Raw genomic sequence first — 18,104 nt, 5'->3', positions numbered from 1 at the left:
TAATAAGTTAAATTATTTTCTTGCTTCAAAGAATAAATATGGCAATAATGCTCCACACAATGTCACCCAGATAAACACAGGCAATCCATAAACACAAAACTCTCTCATTGTATAATTGGCATGACGATTAGCAATAAAATGTGTTGGATAACCTATTGCCATTAAGAAACAACTAGAAGATGCAATCATCATGGTATACATTCCTGATTTTATTCCAATAATTGCGCCATGTGGAGATGAATCATTAATACCATAATACAAATTCCATACAACAGGGAACATAATATCAACAATCATAGTATTAGCTAATGGTTGAGCAAGAATTAATGTTGGTAAGAAAATACCTAATAAAATACCAAATTTACCACATGGATAGAACCATTTAGTAGTTGACAAAGCTAACAAATTACCAATTCCACTTTTATCTATTGCAGCACTAATACCATAAGATGCTCCAACTACACACAAAACTTGAACATCAATAGAATTATATACATCTTTAACTGTCATACACCCAGTAACAATTAATATTAATACACTAACAAATCCTGATATAGCTAATGTAGTAACTTTAGTTGCTTCAAGAATACATGGAACAAGAAGACATAACAATGGGATAATAATCTTAAATACATTCGTTGGGGCAGGTAATTGAATACCAATATCAGTAACAATATGAAATGAATCTCCTCTTAACTCTTTTTCTCCTTTTGTTAATAAAATATATGTTGATGTAGCTGATAAAATATCAATCGTTTTTAACTCTTCTTCCCATTTATCTTCATCAATACTTACTCCAAGAACACTAACTTTTCTTTCAAACAATGTGTCTACTTTTTGTCCTATTAATGGATCACTTGGATTTAATGCAACTTCGTACACTTTAGTATTTGATAAATCGGTAATTGTTGGATCTTCTGGAACAATACCATTATATGTTAATACATCATCTAATATTTTTGATGGAGCAGTATAACATAAAATATCATCAGCTTGAATAATTAGGTCTTCAGTTACTTGTTCATATGTTGCACCTCTTCTGATAGTTCTTAAGGTACCACAAGGAGGTTTAATTAATACAGTTTTTCCAATTGGAATTCCAACAAATCTTGAAGCACTAGTTACTCTAAAGGAGAAATAATAGATTTTATTTGTTATGTGAGATAATGAATCTTTTTTATTAGGTAATAAATTGCTTGCAAAGATAATATAAATTAATGCAGGAATTACAATAATAAATGATATTACACTAATTTCAAATATTGGCATAGTTATATTAAGATGAATACCTCTTTTATCTAATTCACTAACCTTTTCTAATAATAATTTTCTAGCTCTATGAAATGATGAATTACCAATGATAGAATTCATTCCACCAAGAATAGCAGCAAATGAGATTGGTAACACAACTTTACTTACTGCTATGCCTGATGTTTTTTTCCATGAAAATATAATTGAAATACCAATCATTACTACTGGTGTATTATCTATAAAAATAGATAGTGTAGCAACAGTAATTACCATTAATAATAATGATGGCCAAACTCTTGTTTGATAAGTTTCTGGTAATATGTTTCTTGTTATAAATTCTAAACTTCTATTCTTTACTATTGCTGATGAAAGAATATATGAAACTATAAGTGTAATAAATGTACGATCACTAAAACCTTGAAATCCTTGACTTGGTGTAATAACATTACATGATATTAAAAACCCAACAACAGACATCATAATTACTCCTGGATGATACATTTCACTTAAAATTAATGTCATCATTATTCCTAATGATATTAAACATATTACTGTCTTATAACTAACTCCTTCTATTTGTTCATATCTCCAATCACTAAAATAAACAATCATCGAAAATGTTATAAACATAATAACAAAAACTACACAATACCATTTCGTTTTTAATAAATGAATAAGATGTCTTATTACTTTCATTGTACTCCACTGCATTGCCTTTTCTTCTTTTCTAAACATCTCAATATCATTTTCAATGATAAAACTATCATTTGTTTGACTCATGTCAATGAGTCCATCAAAGGAAGTAAGGCGTTCTTCTTTTGATAAAAACGGTTCATTCATTAGAAAAATCTTTAATATAAATATTTAGTTCTGTTAATTAATGGAATGAACTAAAATATATTCTTCAGTTTTTTATTTAATGCAAAAAATTCATAAAAAATGATTATTTAGTTGTTAATAAAAAACTAAAATCTAAAAAATAAAAATACTAAAAAAATTGATTAAATGGAAACCAATAAAATTGAGCAGATCCAATCTCAAATAAATGAGATATTGACACTTATCAATTCATCACTTCCTCCTATCCAAGAAAAAACAGAAAATTTTAGAAAAATAATTGATCAAGCAGCAAACAACGCTTCAGGTATTAATAGTGATATTAAACGAATAGAGAGAACACAAGACAGAATTAATTTAGTTCTCCAAATGTTAGTTGTTGCTAAAGAACAACGTAATGTTGTTAATAAATGTAAGGAATCATTTAAAACAAAAGACTATGATGGAACAGTCAGGCATTTTGTTCAATTAAAAAGTTATGGGAACAAATGTAGTCGTATTATGAAAGAAGAAATTAATTTGTTACAAAAAAGTATTGAAGAAGAGTTTATGAATAATTTTAAAAATGCAACAGAAAAAGGAGATATGAAACAAATTCTTCGTTATACTGATTTAATGATAAGAATAGGATCTTCAGAATTTGCAACCAAACAATATATTACATATTATACAACATTAATTCTAAATGAATCAACTACAATTAAAGAAAAATTACTTAAACTTGATATTAATACAATAAAAGCTGAAGCTATTTTTACTAAAACTATTCAAGGATTTGTAGATTTTTCATTAAAAGTTGTTTCTAGACAAAACAGTATTAAAGCTATTGATGTGTTTCAACCAGATAAATATTATTTCATTATTCAACAATTATATGATCAAATTAATATTTGTGTACTTACACTAGTTATTACTTTTACTTCTATTAGAAGAATTTCATCACTTCAAACTCAAAAGGGAACGAAAGACTACCCAGAACAGGATGTATTAATTGTTCTTGATGAAACATCATCAATTAGTAATGTTATTTCATTTTATAAAGATTATTTTAATGATTTCTTAGGTAAAATTAATGCAAGTGATGAAGTCAAAAATAAACCAATAGAAAGTATAAAAAAACTTGATGATGAATTAGATAAATTGTTGAACAGTTTTGTTTTACTAGAAGAGTCTTATGTTTCTGTTACTTTAACACATTCTATTAAAGAACGTATTAAAATTGCTGAATTTGGAGAAGCTCTTGATTTATTCTTTTATGTTCTTCAACAAAGTGCTGAACGAGTTGTTTTAACTAAATCATTTCAAACCATATGTGCCATTATTAATCTTCATGTTAATATGATTAAAAGTTATCTTCTTCCAATGACAAAAAATGTGGTTAGAGATAACACTAGTTTTACTAATATTCTTTCTAAAGAAGCTCTTACTTGTATTGATTCTTGTGAAGCAAATATCATTAAACTACACTCAACACTCTCTTTAAAAATAAACACACTATGGAGAAACAATCTTAAGTATCTTGAAATGGTTAATACAAATTTAGACGATCTTTTGGCAACAAGAGAATTATTTACCAATCTTTCAAAATAATTCATTTTTTGTTATTTATCTCAATATCTAAAAAAGTTAAAGAACTGTTTATTTTAGTTGAAGTTTTTTAAACAAAAAGAAAAAAATTAACTAGTAATCATTTAATTCAAAACACAATGAGAAAAAACATACAAAATCCAGTTATTTCGTTTAATACTATTAATAAAGAACCACTAACAAATGAAATAAGACCAGGATTTACCAAATCTTGGGAAGATTTTGATCGTATTTTCAGAGATGTCAAAAACGAAATTAATGAGAGAGAAGAGAAAAAAAGACAAGAAAAACTTGAGAACGAATATCTTATCGATGTTGCTGCAGAAGAGTTTAAATTATCACAACAAAGTGTTCAAACGATGAAAGACAGTTTTACACAAAATACGAAAAAGCCTCAAATAAAAGAACTTAAATTAAAGAGAATTATTGATAACAAAGCAGGACAATTCCAAATTGATGAAACTAGAAAAACTAATGACGAAATAGAAGAGATATCAACTCAAGAATTTGAACTTATTAAAAAGAAACAAATTGAGAAAAAGAAAAATGATGATGACCTTGAGATTGAAAGTGATTCAGATGATTGGAGTAAAAAGTCATTAATTAACAAAGATAATACAAAAAGAAATGAAAAAAGAGAAGATGATGACATTGATATTACTCCTTTTCCAACTCAAAGTGAAGATGGGAATTTTGGTGTGAAGAGTTGGATCTTAAACAACACCCAAGACAAAACAAGGACATCTGATCTTGAACTTATCAAAGGATACCAAAATAATAAAATGGAAGAGGTGTTAGATGGACAAGATACAGGAGATTATAAAAATGAAAAAAAAAGTGAAAGTGAATTAAAACAAATAAGTACTGAAAAGTCATACAAAAGTAATGAAGGAAAGTCATTAGAAAAGAAAACAGAATTTCCACAAATACACTTAAACACAATTGATATCCAAAAAGAAAAACATCAAATGCAAGAAACACAAGTAACTCAAAACAATTTACTCAATAACACTATTGATAGTGAAATACCAATTGATAATAAAACCATTACTATAATACCAAACATCGAGATAAAATCCAATACCAATTTACAACAAGAAGAAACAAGAAAAAATCAATTAAATGAAGAACTAGAAACAACTGAAGGTGAAATTGAAAATACTGAAGTTCAAAAGAAAGAAGGTAATAGTGGTGATATGATGGAATTAGAAGAGGATAGCATTAGTTTAATAAATAAAATAGAAGAAAAAAATCAATACAGTTTTAGACTCCCGCATGAATTAAAAAACTTACAAGTATCACTCTGTTTATTGATTTACAAATTTATGTACTGTGGAGCTCCATACAAAGTTTATGGATGTTATGATGAAAAATTCAATGTGTTTATTGTTATCACTAAATTGACTGTAGAAAATTATCCATCAACTACTAGCTTTAAAACTCTTCAAAAATTTAGTGAAAAATTACCTATTTTAATTAATAAAGAACGACCAAAGTATCAAATAAAAGAACATGAAGTACCACCACATGTAAATGATATAATTAATGAAAATATTAAAGAAGTTATAAAAGAAATAAAACATTGTAAAGATGCAACAAAATTAATATGATTAGTTAAAAAAGATAACAAGAGAAATATTTCTAGTTGTTTTAATTAATTAAAGTTTTTAGATTGTTTATGACTTCATTCATTTTGATTTAAATGTTTCGTTTTCAGGAACAAATGCATTCATGAAACTTGCTTCATTAACATTATCATTGCCAAACAATTTAGCCATAATTGGTTTAAATGCCATTCTCATTAAGACATAAAAGAAGAATAAAGAACAATCAGTCATATCATCACCTGGAAGGTTACGGTGTGTTACTTTTGTAAAAAATGAGAATGGTTGGAATGGTAATTTACCAACTTTTACTGGTTCAAACATATAATTAACTGCAATAGTAGAGAGTATCATAAATACTAAATTTAAAATCATTGGTTTAAATTTATGAAAAGCAATTTGTTGTTTAAGAGTTGATTGGTCCTTTTCTAATTTTTCTCGTTTCTTTTTATTTTCATATCCTCCTAATTTTGAAACTAATATATAAGTAATATCCTTTTTTTTATATGTTTTAACAAACTCTTTTGCTCTAATGCCTCAGCCTCGTTATTTAAAGATATATATACAGGACTGTCAGTAACAAAATACTTTGTAATAAACTCAGAAATTGCACAACAAGCTAATGAATATACAGTAATGGCAATTTGAGAGAAAATCATTATTAAAATAACTAAGATCTTATCATTTTTTAGTATTAGGTTTCCATTTTAATTAAATTATAATAAAAATACTATTCAATTAAACATAAAGAAGATAAAAATTTTTATTAGACAACCTCATCTAAAATGTTCATATTGGTTATACTACATACACACTATTTAGAATAAACAACCAACTAATTTTTTAATTAACCAAAAAATGGGTTGACTATCAAAAAATATATTAGTTAATAGTTTAGCTAAAAATCTTTGTACAACTGATTCAATGACGGTAATTTGTTTTGTTCAGTAGTCCATTTCAAAACCATTTAATTTTCAAAGAACAGTGATAGGTGTGTTGAAATATTTTAGTTTCAAAGGACTATTAAATACTAGATTATCAAGGAATGAATAAAAAAAGAAAAAAGGAGATAAAAAAGAAAAAATAAATGAGAGATCGCCGCTGAAGTTCTAACATTTGCTTTTTTGAGAAGCAAGATCTGAAAATCACAAAATATGACAACCAGTGAATTGATTGATGATTATTTTTCAATCTTAGATATTGATCATGACAAGAAGATTTCTAGAGACCAAGTCATCGAATTATTGAGAGCTCTTGGAAAAGCACCAACTCAGCAACAAGAAGAGGCTATTATGAGAGAAGTAAAAGAAGACCTTGTTGGAGTTGAAAAAATTAGACAATTGTATAAGAAGTGTGAAATGAAAGTACCTAAAGATTTGTATGATGATATGTTTGGTGTATTTACTGCTTTAGATAAAGAAGAGAATGGTCAAATTCATGAAGCTGAATTAAGACAAATTCTTTCAGTTTTAGGAAGACCACTTTCAAATTCTGAAGTTGAAGCTATCATGAGATCTGCTACAGTAAGCAGAGAAGGTTACGTCGATTATAAAGAATTCGCTGATATGCTTGTTAAAGAATATCCACCAGAATAAACAATAATTTAGCGTTTTTCTTTCCAAATTAGTTCTTTTTATTTTTTATAAAAAATAAAACTACATAGGATTTTCGAACTTCTGTTTTAGTAAATTGGTATTTGCTTCAAATAATTACTTGTCTTTGTTTTATTTTCCTTAAGATTTCAAGAAATGGATATTTTTATAATTAAAAATAACTGAATAAGAGTTAAAACAAACTTAAAATAGTTTTCTTTTGTTTTTGATTGATTTCTTTTTTTTCTAGAACATTTAAAAATAAAAATAATTTTTTGTCCCAAAAAACAAAATATATCTTAAACTAATTTTAAAGTGATTAAATAAATCAACAACACTGTAAACATTAGGTCACGGTTATACCCATTTATTTCTGAGTTTTTCTAACGACACCAATCTTAAATAAGATTATTACTTTAATAAATTTAACTTTCATTATTTCCGTGATTCTTAATTATTTCCAAAATAAAAAATGGGTCAATTAATAGATATATCCACAATTTGATTTCATGGTTATTGAGAATTGATTGTTTCAGTTTCTTCAATATACTCTATTTCTATAACAGAGTTCATTTCTAATATATGAGAATTAGAATGTTCTTCTTCTAATGTGTTACCAGTGTTGAATGTGTAGAACATTAAGTATTTCATGTTTTTAATAATGGTTGTTCGTAGTATTTTGTTGAAATTTAAATATAATTTTAGTGTTTTCAATCTTCTTACTGATTCATTATGTATTAATTGATTGTTAATATTACAAGTATTATTTCTCTACTTTGTATTAACTTCTCTTGTAGTTCTTTATATTTATTTATTTTGTAAATATAATTTAATTCAATGTTTCTATCTTGACATATGTCAACATCATTAATATATCATTTTTTATCTTTGATGATTTGATAATATATATCTGGTCTTCTAGCATTAAAAGAATGATCACTAACCAATAATTCTTTATTGTAATTTATAACCATTTCATTATTGTCAATATATTTATGATATGTATTAAAATCTATTTCATCAAATTCATTAAAATGGGTAATTAATATATGTTTATATATTTGTTTACATACATAATCGTGTTTTGATATTTGATTATTCTTCATTACATCATAACAATATATGGCTAATAGATGGAATTGTATTAGGACAATGTTTACAATATTTTAAAGCATCACAATTAAGTATTTTAGATTTAACATTCAATTCATAGTTACTCCTTCTTGCATCTTTACTACTTGGAGGAATATATTTCTTTTTATATTTAATGACCTCCATATGGCTACTGTTAATTTCTTATTATTAAATATACAATTTACATTTCTTATATATTCACTTCATTTCTTTCAATTCATTTAAATATCTTTCATTTAATTTATTTGTTACAAATTCAAATACTTTGCTTACATCATGTTTTCTTTCATTTATTTGTATTATATTAATTCATTGAAATTAATATTCTTACAAAATACTCTTTTTATTCTTTTAATTATTCAATTTTGAATTATCCTTTACTGACTCTATCATTTCTTTTATTTCTGTATTTGATATTTATATTTTAAATATATTCTTATTATTTCATTACCACATTCATCTCGTGATGACATTATACCAATTCCTAATTCATTTATTGTAACATATAATCTACTTTTAGGGATGTTTCTATTGTATGGTTTGAGTTATATTAATGATTTTCTTATTTATTTATCTATATTCTCAAACTCACCAAGTTTCCATTTGATAATACAGAATCAATATCTTAATTTTGAGATTATATCATTATTAATTTTTCTTATTGTATTGAGGCTGATATAGTTCATAATATTTAATGATGATAGAATAGAAGATACATCATTTAATATCTTGTACAATATTTATTAATATTTATTTTATCTCTTATTTCAATACCAAGATATTTATAATGACCATCATTAGTTACTCTTGGTAATTCAGCTATTTCTCCATTTATTTGACCATTGATATTAGTCATTATCCCACTCTTTTCTACATTTATTTTTAATCATATTCTATTAAATATTTATTTTGTTAATTTGTGTGTTTTTCAATTTCATTTATGTTGTTAGTTATTATATTTAAATCATCAATATATAATATATGGTTTAACTTTACTTGTTTTTCTTCTCCATTCATTTTAATAGATAAAATATTAATTTGTTTATCTAATTATTTAGATAATATATCAATAGATAATACAAATAATAAATTAGATAAACTATCACCTTGTATTATTCCTCTTTCTACATTAATTATACCTACATTTTGTTTATTATAATATAATTATAGTTGTGTATTATTTAATATATATAATATACTATTAATTACAACTAATGGGATGTTAAAATAAATTAAACATTGTTTAACCCATTGATGATTAATACTATCATATGCTTTAGAGACATCATAATATGTTTCTACCCATTTCCATTTATCCTTAATTAATAACTGAATGATTATAATATTGTATAATAATCATTCTTTTGATAATATGTATATTTTTTACATCAAATTTGATTTTGTAATATTGTTTTTCAATTTGATTTAATATCAGTTGGCTTTCTATTTTCATCTTTAATAATGAAGTATATACTTTTAACAGACAGTTTAAACAAGTTATTTATTTTTAATTTTGTTTATATAATTTATCTCCTTTCTATATATTAATATCGTTCTTCCTTGGATAAATTGAAGAGGGAAGAAACAAAACCGTGACAACTTAAAAAATAAAAAAAATAAAAATAAATATTCTATCAAATATTTTTTAAGAATATTTTCTCATTAAACAAAGATAAAATAATAAGCAAAATTAAGGGTGTTAAATAAAAGAGAAAAACAAAATCTTATAAAAAAATAAACTAAAAAGTATTTAATAACATTAAAATAATAACTATAATACATTTTGTTATAGAAAGTGGTTTAGCAATAACAAAATATAACACATTAATAAGTACTTAAAGAAAACAAACAATATTATTTTGTGTTTAATAAAATGGAATTTAAAAAGGTTATAGGAGAACTTTATTGACAGTTATGAATAAATTAGGATGGTATAAAGGAAAAGCTGCATTAACGCTAGACCAACTTTATGAAAAAGAAGCTGACCCTGAAGAATTTAAAAGAAAATATCTCCCAAATGTACAAACAAAACGAGTCAAGTCTGAAGCAAAGAAGCCAGAAAAAATTTTGACAAACAACAGCAAAAGGTCTATCACTAAAACAATAGAAAAGAAACCCAAAAAGCTAAATGAATTAACAGATGAAGAGAAAATAGAACTCATGTTCAGAAAAAAAAATGCAAAATCAGTGTCATCTGTCCCTAAAACAGTGTTAAGTCAAGTCAAAAAGTCTAGTGTTATACAGAAAAGAAAAGAAACACCTTCTAACCACTCTCAAGAACAACGATACGACAATTTCATTGATGATGATTTTAAATATAATTATGATGATGATTATGATGATGTAGGATATGCTGGAATGGTTGCAGAAGAAGAGCGGTTGGCAGAAGAAGGCAGAAGAGAAGATGAGGCAGAGTTATTAGCATTAAAACACTCAGGAAAGTATAGTAACGATTTTTAAGATTCTAAATATGATAATTTTGAAAAAATACAATTAATTCTAATTTAAAAAGACTCAAAGAAACAGTATAGATTTTTGTTTTGGTGCTTCATAAAAAATAAAGAAAGACATTAAATGAAAATTTCTATTACTAGTAATAAAGGATGAATGAGGATTGGGAAATATCCTTCTTGCTAATACCAAATCCCTATTATCTCAAAAAATATAATAAAAAGTTAAAAAAGAAAAAGAAGAATGAAAAAAAAAAAGACGTGGCTGAAATGACTCAGAAAAACCCTACGAACTAAGAACAACACTATTCCATGAACACAGAATTACCAAGTCAAATTAACTTTCCCAAAACTGAAGAGGAAATTATTGAATACTGGAAAAAGATTGATGTGTTTAATAAATGTAATGAAATAACTAAAGACAGACCTCGTTTTTCTTTCTATGATGGACCACCCTTTGCTACAGGACTTCCACACTATGGACATTTACTTGCAGGAACTATTAAAGACACAGTTTGTAGATATGCTATTCAAACAGGGCACAGAGTCGATAGAAAATTTGGATGGGATACTCATGGACTTCCAATTGAGTTCGAAATTGATAAGTTATTAGGTATTCATACAACTGAAGAAGTACTTAAACTTGGTATTCCAAAGTATAATCAAGAATGTAGAAATATTGTTATGAGATATTCAGAAGAATGGAAAAAAGTTGTTTGGAGATGTGGCAGATGGATTGATATGGATCATCCTTATAAAACAATGGACATTAATTTTATGGAATCAGTTTGGTGGGTATTCAAACAACTATATGAAAAGAATTTAGTTTATCGAGGATTAAAAATTATGCCATTTTCTACTGGATGTTGTACACCATTAAGTAATTTTGAAGCAGGTATGGCCTATAGAGATGTACCAGATCCAGCTGTCACTATGACATTCCCTGTTAATGGAGAAGAAAATACTTATTTCCTTGCATGGACAACTACACCATGGACTCTTCCATCTAATCTTGCACTTTGTGTCAATCCTAATATGGATTATGTTAAATTTTATGATGAACCTACTAAACATAATTATTATATGATGGAGTGTTTAATGCCAACACTTCCTAATGCTAAAAAAGCAAAAAGAACAATAATAGAAAAATTGAAAGGAAAAGATCTTGTTGGAAAAACTTATGTTCCATTATTCCCTTATTTCAAAGACCTTAAAGGATGTTTCAGAGTTGTTGCTGATGATTATGTCCAAAATGATTCTGGAACTGGTATTGTTCATCAAGCACCTGGATTTGGTGAAGATGATTATCGTGTTTGTATGGCTAATGGTATTATTAGTAAAGGAACTAATCTTGTTTGTCCAATTGATTTTTCAGGTAAATTTACAGCTGAGGTACCAGATTATCAAGGTAGATATATTAAAGATTGTGATAAAGATATTATTGAAAGACTTAAGAAAGAAGGAAGAATCTTTAATGTAGCAACTATTACACATTCATATCCATTCTGTTGGAGATCTGACACCCCATTAATTTATCGTGCTATTCCATCATGGTTTGTTAATGTTGAATCTTTCAAAGATAAATTAGTTGAAAGTTCTCAACAAACTTATTGGGTTCCAGAAAATATTAGAGAAGGTAGATTTGAAAATTGGTTAAGAAATGCACGAGATTGGGCTATTTCTAGAAACAGATTCTGGGGAACACCAATTCCAATTTGGACTGATGATGATTATACTGAATTTGTTTGTGTAGGAAGTGTAAAAGAACTTGAAGAACTTACTGGACAAAAAGTTACAGATCTTCACAGAGAGTTTGTTGATAATTTAGTTATTGAAAAGAATGGTAAAAAACTTCATAGAATTTCTGAGGTTTTTGATTGCTGGTTTGAATCAGGGTCTATGCCTTATGGACAAAGTCATTATCCATTTGAAAATGTTGAACAATTTAAAGAAAATTTCCCAGGTGATTTTATTGCTGAAGGTATTGATCAAACAAGAGGATGGTTCTATTCCCTTATTGTCATTTCTACTGCTTTATTTGGAAAAGCACCATTTAAGAATTGTGTTGTTAATGGTCTTGTACTTGCTTCTGATGGTAAAAAAATGTCAAAGAGATTAAAGAATTATCCTGATCCAATGGATATGATTAATCTTTATGGTGCTGATGCTTTAAGACTATCACTTATTAATTCACCAGCTGTACGAGCAGAAACAGTTAAATTCCAAGAAAAAACATTAAAAGAATTAATTTCAACCATTTTCTTACCATGGTTTAACACATTAAGATATCTTAAACAATCATTTAAACCTGAGATGAAGATTATGGCTATTGATAAAATTGCTAATATGAATGATATGGACAGATGGATTCTTTCATCATTAATGTCACTTGTAAAGAAAGTTAGAGAAGAAATGAAAATGTTTAGACTTTACACTATTATTACGCCATTAGTTGATTTGCTTGTAACTCTTTCTAACTGGTATATCAGATTAAATAGAAAAAGATTTAGAGGTGGTTATGGTGAAGCTGCACAAGAAACTTCATGTAGTGTTTTATATCACTGCTTGAAGATTATGTCAATTCTTATGGCACCATTTACACCATTCTTCTCTGAATTCTGTTATCAAAAATTAAAAGCCTTCCCATTAAATTATGAAGAGAAGATGGAAGAGTCTGTTCATTTTGTCCAAATTCCTGAACCACTTGAACAATTCCATGATGCTAAACTTGAAGAAGTTGTTGATGCCCTTAAGAAAATCATTGAATTAGGTAGAAGTGCTCGTGATAAGAAAATCCTTCCATTGAAACAGCCATTGAGAAAAATAACAATTATCCATGGATCTCAAGAATTCCTTGATCGTTTAATGGTATTTAAAGAGTATATTGCTATTGAATTAAATGTAGAAGAAGTTATTGCTACTACTGAACAAGATCAATTTATTACTCTTTCATTGGCTCCAGAAAGAGCTGTTATTGGTAAGAAATATAAAAAAGAAGGAAAGAAATATATTGACGCTTTAATGAAAGTTGATCGTAATAGAATTTTGAAGTTTATTGAAGAAGGAAAAATTGAAATTGAAGGACAAACCTTCACTGAAGAGGAAGTTAAAGTCCATAGACAATTTAGTGGAGACACTTCAACACAAGAAGCAATGTGGGACAAGGATGTATTAGTTTTGTTAGATTGTGTTCGTGATATTAATTTAATTCAAAAAGGAATTTGTAGAGAAGTTAACAACAGAATTCAAAAATTAAGAAAGGAAGCTGGATTGAAAGTTGATGACAACGTTGTTGTTTATTATAGTTATGATGATTCTAATCATACTAACATTGATGAAGCAATTAAGGCACAAGAAGAATTCCTTAAATCTTATGGAGTTATTATGAAAGTTAAAGAAGGAGAAATAGCATCAATCAAAGACGCAAATGTTACTTTGAAGTGTGTCACCGACTCTATTCACTTATTCCTTGTTAAGCTTTAAATGAATACTTTTTGGTAAAGAAAAAATTGTGTTAAAATTTTTTTTATTATAAATTGATTTTCATATTGTTTAAAAAAGAATATATTGTGCTTAGTCAGAAAAAAAATAAGAAAAATAAATAAGAAATCAAAAAATTTCACTTAAAATTTGTATTAACACGTTTTGATGATTGAACCAACTTTGATTATTGGAACTTTTAACTATGTTTGTTTATTTATTATTTGGTCTTAATAAAGAAATGAGAGGGTAATAAGTAGTATGTCAAAGACACTGAAATTAAAGATATAATATCAAAACTTGTTGAAGTCATTTCTGTTGATATTAAAACTGATGTCTCAAGCGGTAAATCTCTTGGAGTTGCTGTTGTTACATTAAAAAATAAAAGCGATTGTGATGGATTTATTAAAGCTCTAAGTGAAAGTCCAGTTGAAGATTTGGTTGGTGACAAAGATAAACTGTGTAGTGAAAAGATTTTAGCTCAACCATGGACCACTAAAACAGAACTTCAATTTATTTATGAGAACGGTCAATTTTCACATACTTCTTCAAAAGAATATTATGCAAATGAATTGAAGAAGTTTGGTTTTCTTTTCTTTTTATTTCTAATACAATTAGTTATACCAACAACGTAGAGGTGAAAGTAATAGAAGAGGTGATGAAAATGAAAGAAAAAGGTCTCGCTCAAGACATTCTCGTTCCCATTCTAGACATTTTAAAGGGTCAAAAAGACACCACTCAAGAAGCAGATCAAGACGTGAAAGACATCGTTCAAGAAGTAGATCACCTCGAAGAGATAAAGACAGAGATAGATCTAAAAGGGACTCTCATCGCCATTGAATTGAATTTTTGTGATTGATACATTTCCTACAAATCCATCATATTTTGAAATTTTGTTATTTTTCCTTATTTTACAACATAATAATTAAAAATAATGTTTTAATGAAAAGAAAAAAAAAAAAAAGAAGTCAATTATGAACTATCTATGATTAGGCTTTCATTATGTTGAGAATTGAGTATATCAATTTCTTCAGCACCCTTTATTTCTAATGAAACAAAGTTTTTTCAAACTTACTCAAATGAAACAACTCATCAATTAAGTTACTACCTGATTTTTATTTTGAATTTAATGAATGTTAAAACTCTACGTTGTTATAATGTTATTATAAGAAGAATATGTTTATAACAATATGACTATAACTCATCTCTTTTACCGTCAACACCCCTTAAAGAATCCCTTTTTCTTGACAACCCTATACATCCAACCAAAAACTATCATTGATAAATCTATTGCGTCTTGCTAAATAAATATTACTAATATCGTAATGAATTCACCACTATAATAAATAGCATTCTTTAATAATAACTCATAACAAATATTAGTAATAACCAATTAGTCTTGAATAAGGCGTTATCTCACTAAAGGCACGTCATGACAAGATGGAATGTTTTAACGAAAAGAATAAAAATCAAAAAAAAATTTTTAAAAACAAAAAAAAGGAACTAAAAAAAAAGAAAAAAACTTAAAAAAAATTATATTATTTTGAAAGTTATGAAGCAAATTCTTTTTATTTCAGTATTTGTTATTTCCAGTATTGCGCTTATAAGTGAAATTGGACATACAGGGATATTGGCTGCTAATCTTGTTACAAGTGAAAAAGATGTAGTTGAATTAGAAAAACGTATTCAAATTAATGAAGATAGAGAAAGGGTTCTTAAAGATCAATTGAGAATGCACTATCATGACCTTAGACTTGCTGCAAATCCTACATCAAGAGTCCAACTTGAAAGAGGTATTGAATCAATTTTAAGCGAGTTAAGAGTTCTTAGAGCTGCTTCAAGAAAATTCCTTGATAAAATGAGAGGAATTGCTGATGGACTTACTGGAATTGAGCGTAATGAATTTATCAGAAGACACAGACTTGAAAGAAGAGTTGGAAGTACATCTAATTTGAAAGTATCAAAGATTACAAAACAAGCAAAAAAACAAGTTAAAAAAATTGCAAAAGAATCAGCTAAAAAATACAGTTCCATTGCTGCTAAAAGAGCTGGAAAGAAAGCTGTAGAAGAAGCTAAGAAGAAATATGGAAATGATCAACAAAAAATTAAATTAGAAAAGAAAAAAGCAGAAAAGAGTGTTTATAAAAAAGCTTATAAAGCAATTATGGAAGAAGTTAAAAATACTGCATTAGGATTACAACCAAATGCTCTTAAGAGTAAATCTGCTGATATTGTATTGAAAGCTACTAAGAAAGATAATATTGCAGTTGACATTAATAAAAAAGAGAGATCTGTAGCTGTTAATAAAGTTGTTAATAAACAATTAAAAAAAGTTTTAACTCCAGCACAACAAGAATCACTTAAGAAAACTAAGAAAGTTGTTCAAGAAGCTCAAAAAGAAATTAAAAAGAGTAATGAAGAACAAAAACAATTAAATAAAGTTAAAGAAGCTAAAAAGAAAATTCAAAAACAAAAAGATGAACTTGTCAGACAAAACATTAAAATGAAAAAAGCAATTAATAAAGAAAAAATAACAAAAGGTAATTTAGTCGCAAAAAAAAGTATTACAAGTAAGCCAAAAATGAATGCTATTAAAGAAAATAAGAGAGCTATTGAAAAAACTGTTTATAAAACACAACAAAGAGCTAAACAAGAAGGTCTTCAACCAATGGGACAACAATTAATTCAAGAAAAACCAATACCAAATATGTTTGAAAATATGCCAACTGTTGCTGAATTAAATAAAGAAAGAAATATGAAAATTGCTCAAATTAATAAAATGAGACAAAGATCTCAACTATTTGAACCAAGCTTTATTAACACAATTCCACCAGAATTAACTACTAGTCCAATGATCGGTAATTATGGTCCTACAATGGACATCGAAGAACAAAAACAATACATGTCTTCTTTATTTGGAGGAGTCCCAGAATCACCATTTTTAGAAGGTCAATATTTAGTGAATCCAATGGAAATTGATGCTGCCTATAATCAGATGTTGATGTAATTCACAATTAAGTTCTTTTTATTGTTCTTTAAATTTTTGTTATTGTTTATGTAATTTGTTTTTATAAACTATGAAGAAACTCTATAAAATTTATAAACTGAAATAATTATGATACAAATCTATAATTGATAAAAATTAAACTATAATTAATAGTAAAAATTAGAAGGAAGAGAAAAACCCTATAATCTAAGAAATTGAGATAGCTAGCGATGGCCTTACACAAAGCTGGTTTAAGTAAAGAACAAAAGAAAGCTAAGAAAGAAGCATATCTTGCCAAAATGAAAAAACTCTTGGAAGAGTATAAACAAGTTGTTGTTGTTAAATGTGATAATGTCGGATCATCTCAATTCCAAACTATCAGAAAAGAATTAAGAGGAACTTGTGAATTTGTTATGGGAAAGAATACTCTTATTAGAAAAGCTATCAAGAACCAAGCAGAAACTCAACCAGAACTTGAAGAACTTCTTCCACACATTAAAGGTAATGTTGGATTCATCTTTACTAAAGGTGATCTTTATCAATTAAAGGCTAAACTTACTGAACTTAAAGCACCATCACCAGCAAAAGCCGGAGTTATTGCACCAAATGATGTCATTGTACCAGCTGGTGATACAGGACTTGACCCAACTCAAACTAACTTTGTCCAAGCATTGAATATTGCATCAAAGATTACTAAAGGTCAAATTGAAATTACTTCAGAAACTCTTTTAATTAAAGAAGGAGAAAAAGTTGGAGTATCACAAGCTGTTCTTCTTCAAAAATTAAAGATTAACCCATTCAAATATGGAGCTGTCATTGATGTAGTTTATGATAATGGTATTGTTTATGATGCTAAGGCTCTTGACTTAACTGAATCTGATATTGTCAAAAAATTCCAAGAAGGTGTTCAAGCTGCTACTGCTATTTCACTTGCCGCTAATCTCCCAACCGAAGCAGCCTGCCCACACATTATGCTCAATGCATTCCAAGCTCTCCTTGGATTCTCAAAAGAGAGTGGTGTTGTATTCCCATTGGCTGAAAAGATTTTCAATAACATGACTGCCGTTGCTGCTACTGCTGTTGCTACTGAAACTAAAGCTGAAGAAAAGAAAGAAGAAGCTCCAGCTGCTAAAAAAGGAGAGGAAGAAGAAGATTTTGGAGGATTTGGTGATTGTTCTAAGGT

At 27.2% G+C, this 18,104-nt stretch overlaps 10 protein-coding genes across 10 annotated transcripts in view, besides 18 other annotated features; 8 read left to right on the top strand and 2 right to left on the bottom strand.

Moving 5' to 3' along the window:
• Positions 1-12: 12 nt before the first annotated feature.
• Positions 13-2,091, bottom strand: EDI_049940 (sodium/sulfate transporter, putative; the record flags this gene model as incomplete). Its single annotated transcript, XM_001738481.1, has 1 exon — positions 13-2,091. One exon carries the CDS (start codon positions 2,089-2,091, stop codon positions 13-15), a length of 2,079 nt encoding a protein of 692 aa, XP_001738533.1.
• A 68-nt stretch (positions 2,092-2,159) lies between these two features.
• Positions 2,160-2,258: a sequence feature (AT_rich).
• Positions 2,257-3,678, top strand: EDI_049930 (uncharacterized protein; the record flags this gene model as incomplete). Its single annotated transcript, XM_001738480.1, has 1 exon — positions 2,257-3,678. One exon carries the CDS (start codon positions 2,257-2,259, stop codon positions 3,676-3,678), a length of 1,422 nt encoding a protein of 473 aa, XP_001738532.1.
• A 116-nt stretch (positions 3,679-3,794) lies between these two features.
• On the top strand, positions 3,795-5,285 carry EDI_049920 (uncharacterized protein; the record flags this gene model as incomplete). Its single annotated transcript, XM_001738479.1, has 1 exon — positions 3,795-5,285. The coding sequence occupies one exon, from the start codon at positions 3,795-3,797 to the stop codon at positions 5,283-5,285; it is 1,491 nt and encodes a 496-aa protein (XP_001738531.1).
• Positions 5,286-5,363: 78 nt separating this feature from the next.
• On the bottom strand, positions 5,364-5,938 carry EDI_049910 (transmembrane and coiled-coil domain-containing protein, putative; the record flags this gene model as incomplete). The annotated part of the gene is made up of 2 exons (XM_001738478.1): positions 5,364-5,755; positions 5,800-5,938. The coding sequence occupies 2 exons, from the start codon at positions 5,936-5,938 to the stop codon at positions 5,364-5,366; spliced, it is 531 nt and encodes a 176-aa protein (XP_001738530.1).
• Positions 5,939-5,983: 45 nt separating this feature from the next.
• Positions 5,984-6,048: a sequence feature (AT_rich).
• A 279-nt stretch (positions 6,049-6,327) lies between these two features.
• Positions 6,328-6,367: a microsatellite.
• A 66-nt stretch (positions 6,368-6,433) lies between these two features.
• EDI_049900 (myosin regulatory light chain, putative) lies at positions 6,434-6,874 on the top strand (the record flags this gene model as incomplete). The annotated part of the gene is made up of 1 exon (XM_001738477.1): positions 6,434-6,874. The coding sequence occupies one exon, from the start codon at positions 6,434-6,436 to the stop codon at positions 6,872-6,874; it is 441 nt and encodes a 146-aa protein (XP_001738529.1).
• Positions 6,875-6,909: 35 nt separating this feature from the next.
• Positions 6,910-6,934: a sequence feature (AT_rich).
• A 97-nt stretch (positions 6,935-7,031) lies between these two features.
• Positions 7,032-7,053: a sequence feature (AT_rich).
• Positions 7,054-7,124: 71 nt separating this feature from the next.
• Positions 7,125-7,148: a sequence feature (AT_rich).
• A 191-nt stretch (positions 7,149-7,339) lies between these two features.
• Positions 7,340-9,579: a repeat region.
• A 26-nt stretch (positions 9,580-9,605) lies between these two features.
• Positions 9,606-9,663: a sequence feature (AT_rich).
• Positions 9,664-9,729: 66 nt separating this feature from the next.
• Positions 9,730-9,784: a sequence feature (AT_rich).
• Positions 9,785-9,919: 135 nt separating this feature from the next.
• EDI_049890 (uncharacterized protein) lies at positions 9,920-10,465 on the top strand (the record flags this gene model as incomplete). The annotated part of the gene is made up of 1 exon (XM_001738476.1): positions 9,920-10,465. One exon carries the CDS (start codon positions 9,920-9,922, stop codon positions 10,463-10,465), a length of 546 nt encoding a protein of 181 aa, XP_001738528.1.
• Positions 10,306-10,349: a microsatellite.
• A 197-nt stretch (positions 10,466-10,662) lies between the features above and the next one.
• Positions 10,663-10,715: a microsatellite.
• A 52-nt stretch (positions 10,716-10,767) lies between these two features.
• On the top strand, positions 10,768-13,938 carry EDI_049880 (isoleucyl-tRNA synthetase, cytoplasmic, putative; the record flags this gene model as incomplete). Its single annotated transcript, XM_001738475.1, has 1 exon — positions 10,768-13,938. One exon carries the CDS (start codon positions 10,768-10,770, stop codon positions 13,936-13,938), a length of 3,171 nt encoding a protein of 1,056 aa, XP_001738527.1.
• Positions 13,939-13,969: 31 nt separating this feature from the next.
• Positions 13,970-14,024: a sequence feature (AT_rich).
• Positions 14,025-14,103: 79 nt separating this feature from the next.
• Positions 14,104-14,775, top strand: EDI_049870 (uncharacterized protein; the record flags this gene model as incomplete). The annotated part of the gene is made up of 3 exons (XM_001738474.1): positions 14,104-14,142; positions 14,196-14,515; positions 14,571-14,775. The coding sequence occupies 3 exons, from the start codon at positions 14,104-14,106 to the stop codon at positions 14,773-14,775; spliced, it is 564 nt and encodes a 187-aa protein (XP_001738526.1).
• Positions 14,776-14,853: 78 nt separating this feature from the next.
• Positions 14,854-14,896: a sequence feature (AT_rich).
• Positions 14,897-15,298: a repeat region.
• Positions 15,293-15,375: a repeat region.
• Positions 15,376-15,391: 16 nt separating this feature from the next.
• Positions 15,392-15,468: a microsatellite.
• Positions 15,469-15,487: 19 nt separating this feature from the next.
• On the top strand, positions 15,488-16,942 carry EDI_049860 (M protein, serotype 5 precursor, putative; the record flags this gene model as incomplete). Its single annotated transcript, XM_001738473.1, has 1 exon — positions 15,488-16,942. The coding sequence occupies one exon, from the start codon at positions 15,488-15,490 to the stop codon at positions 16,940-16,942; it is 1,455 nt and encodes a 484-aa protein (XP_001738525.1).
• Positions 16,329-16,474: a microsatellite.
• Positions 16,943-17,024: 82 nt separating the features above from the next.
• Positions 17,025-17,104: a sequence feature (AT_rich).
• A 47-nt stretch (positions 17,105-17,151) lies between these two features.
• Positions 17,152-18,104, top strand: part of EDI_049750 (60S acidic ribosomal protein P0, putative) — a gene marked incomplete at both ends in the record, with an annotated part of 1,065 nt that continues 112 nt past the window's right edge. Inside the window, one exon of the mRNA XM_001733372.1 lies at positions 17,152-18,104. This exon is cut by the window's right edge and continues 112 nt beyond it. Within this exon, the coding sequence (XP_001733424.1) occupies positions 17,152-18,104 (953 nt within the window).

The sequence above is a fragment of the Entamoeba dispar genome, genomic scaffold, assembly GCF_000209125.1.
Source record: "Entamoeba dispar SAW760 scf_1105229461401 genomic scaffold, whole genome shotgun sequence".
NCBI classification, from domain to species: Eukaryota; Evosea; order Mastigamoebida; family Endamoebidae; genus Entamoeba; species Entamoeba dispar.
This window is presented reverse-complemented; position numbering and strand designations above follow the sequence as displayed.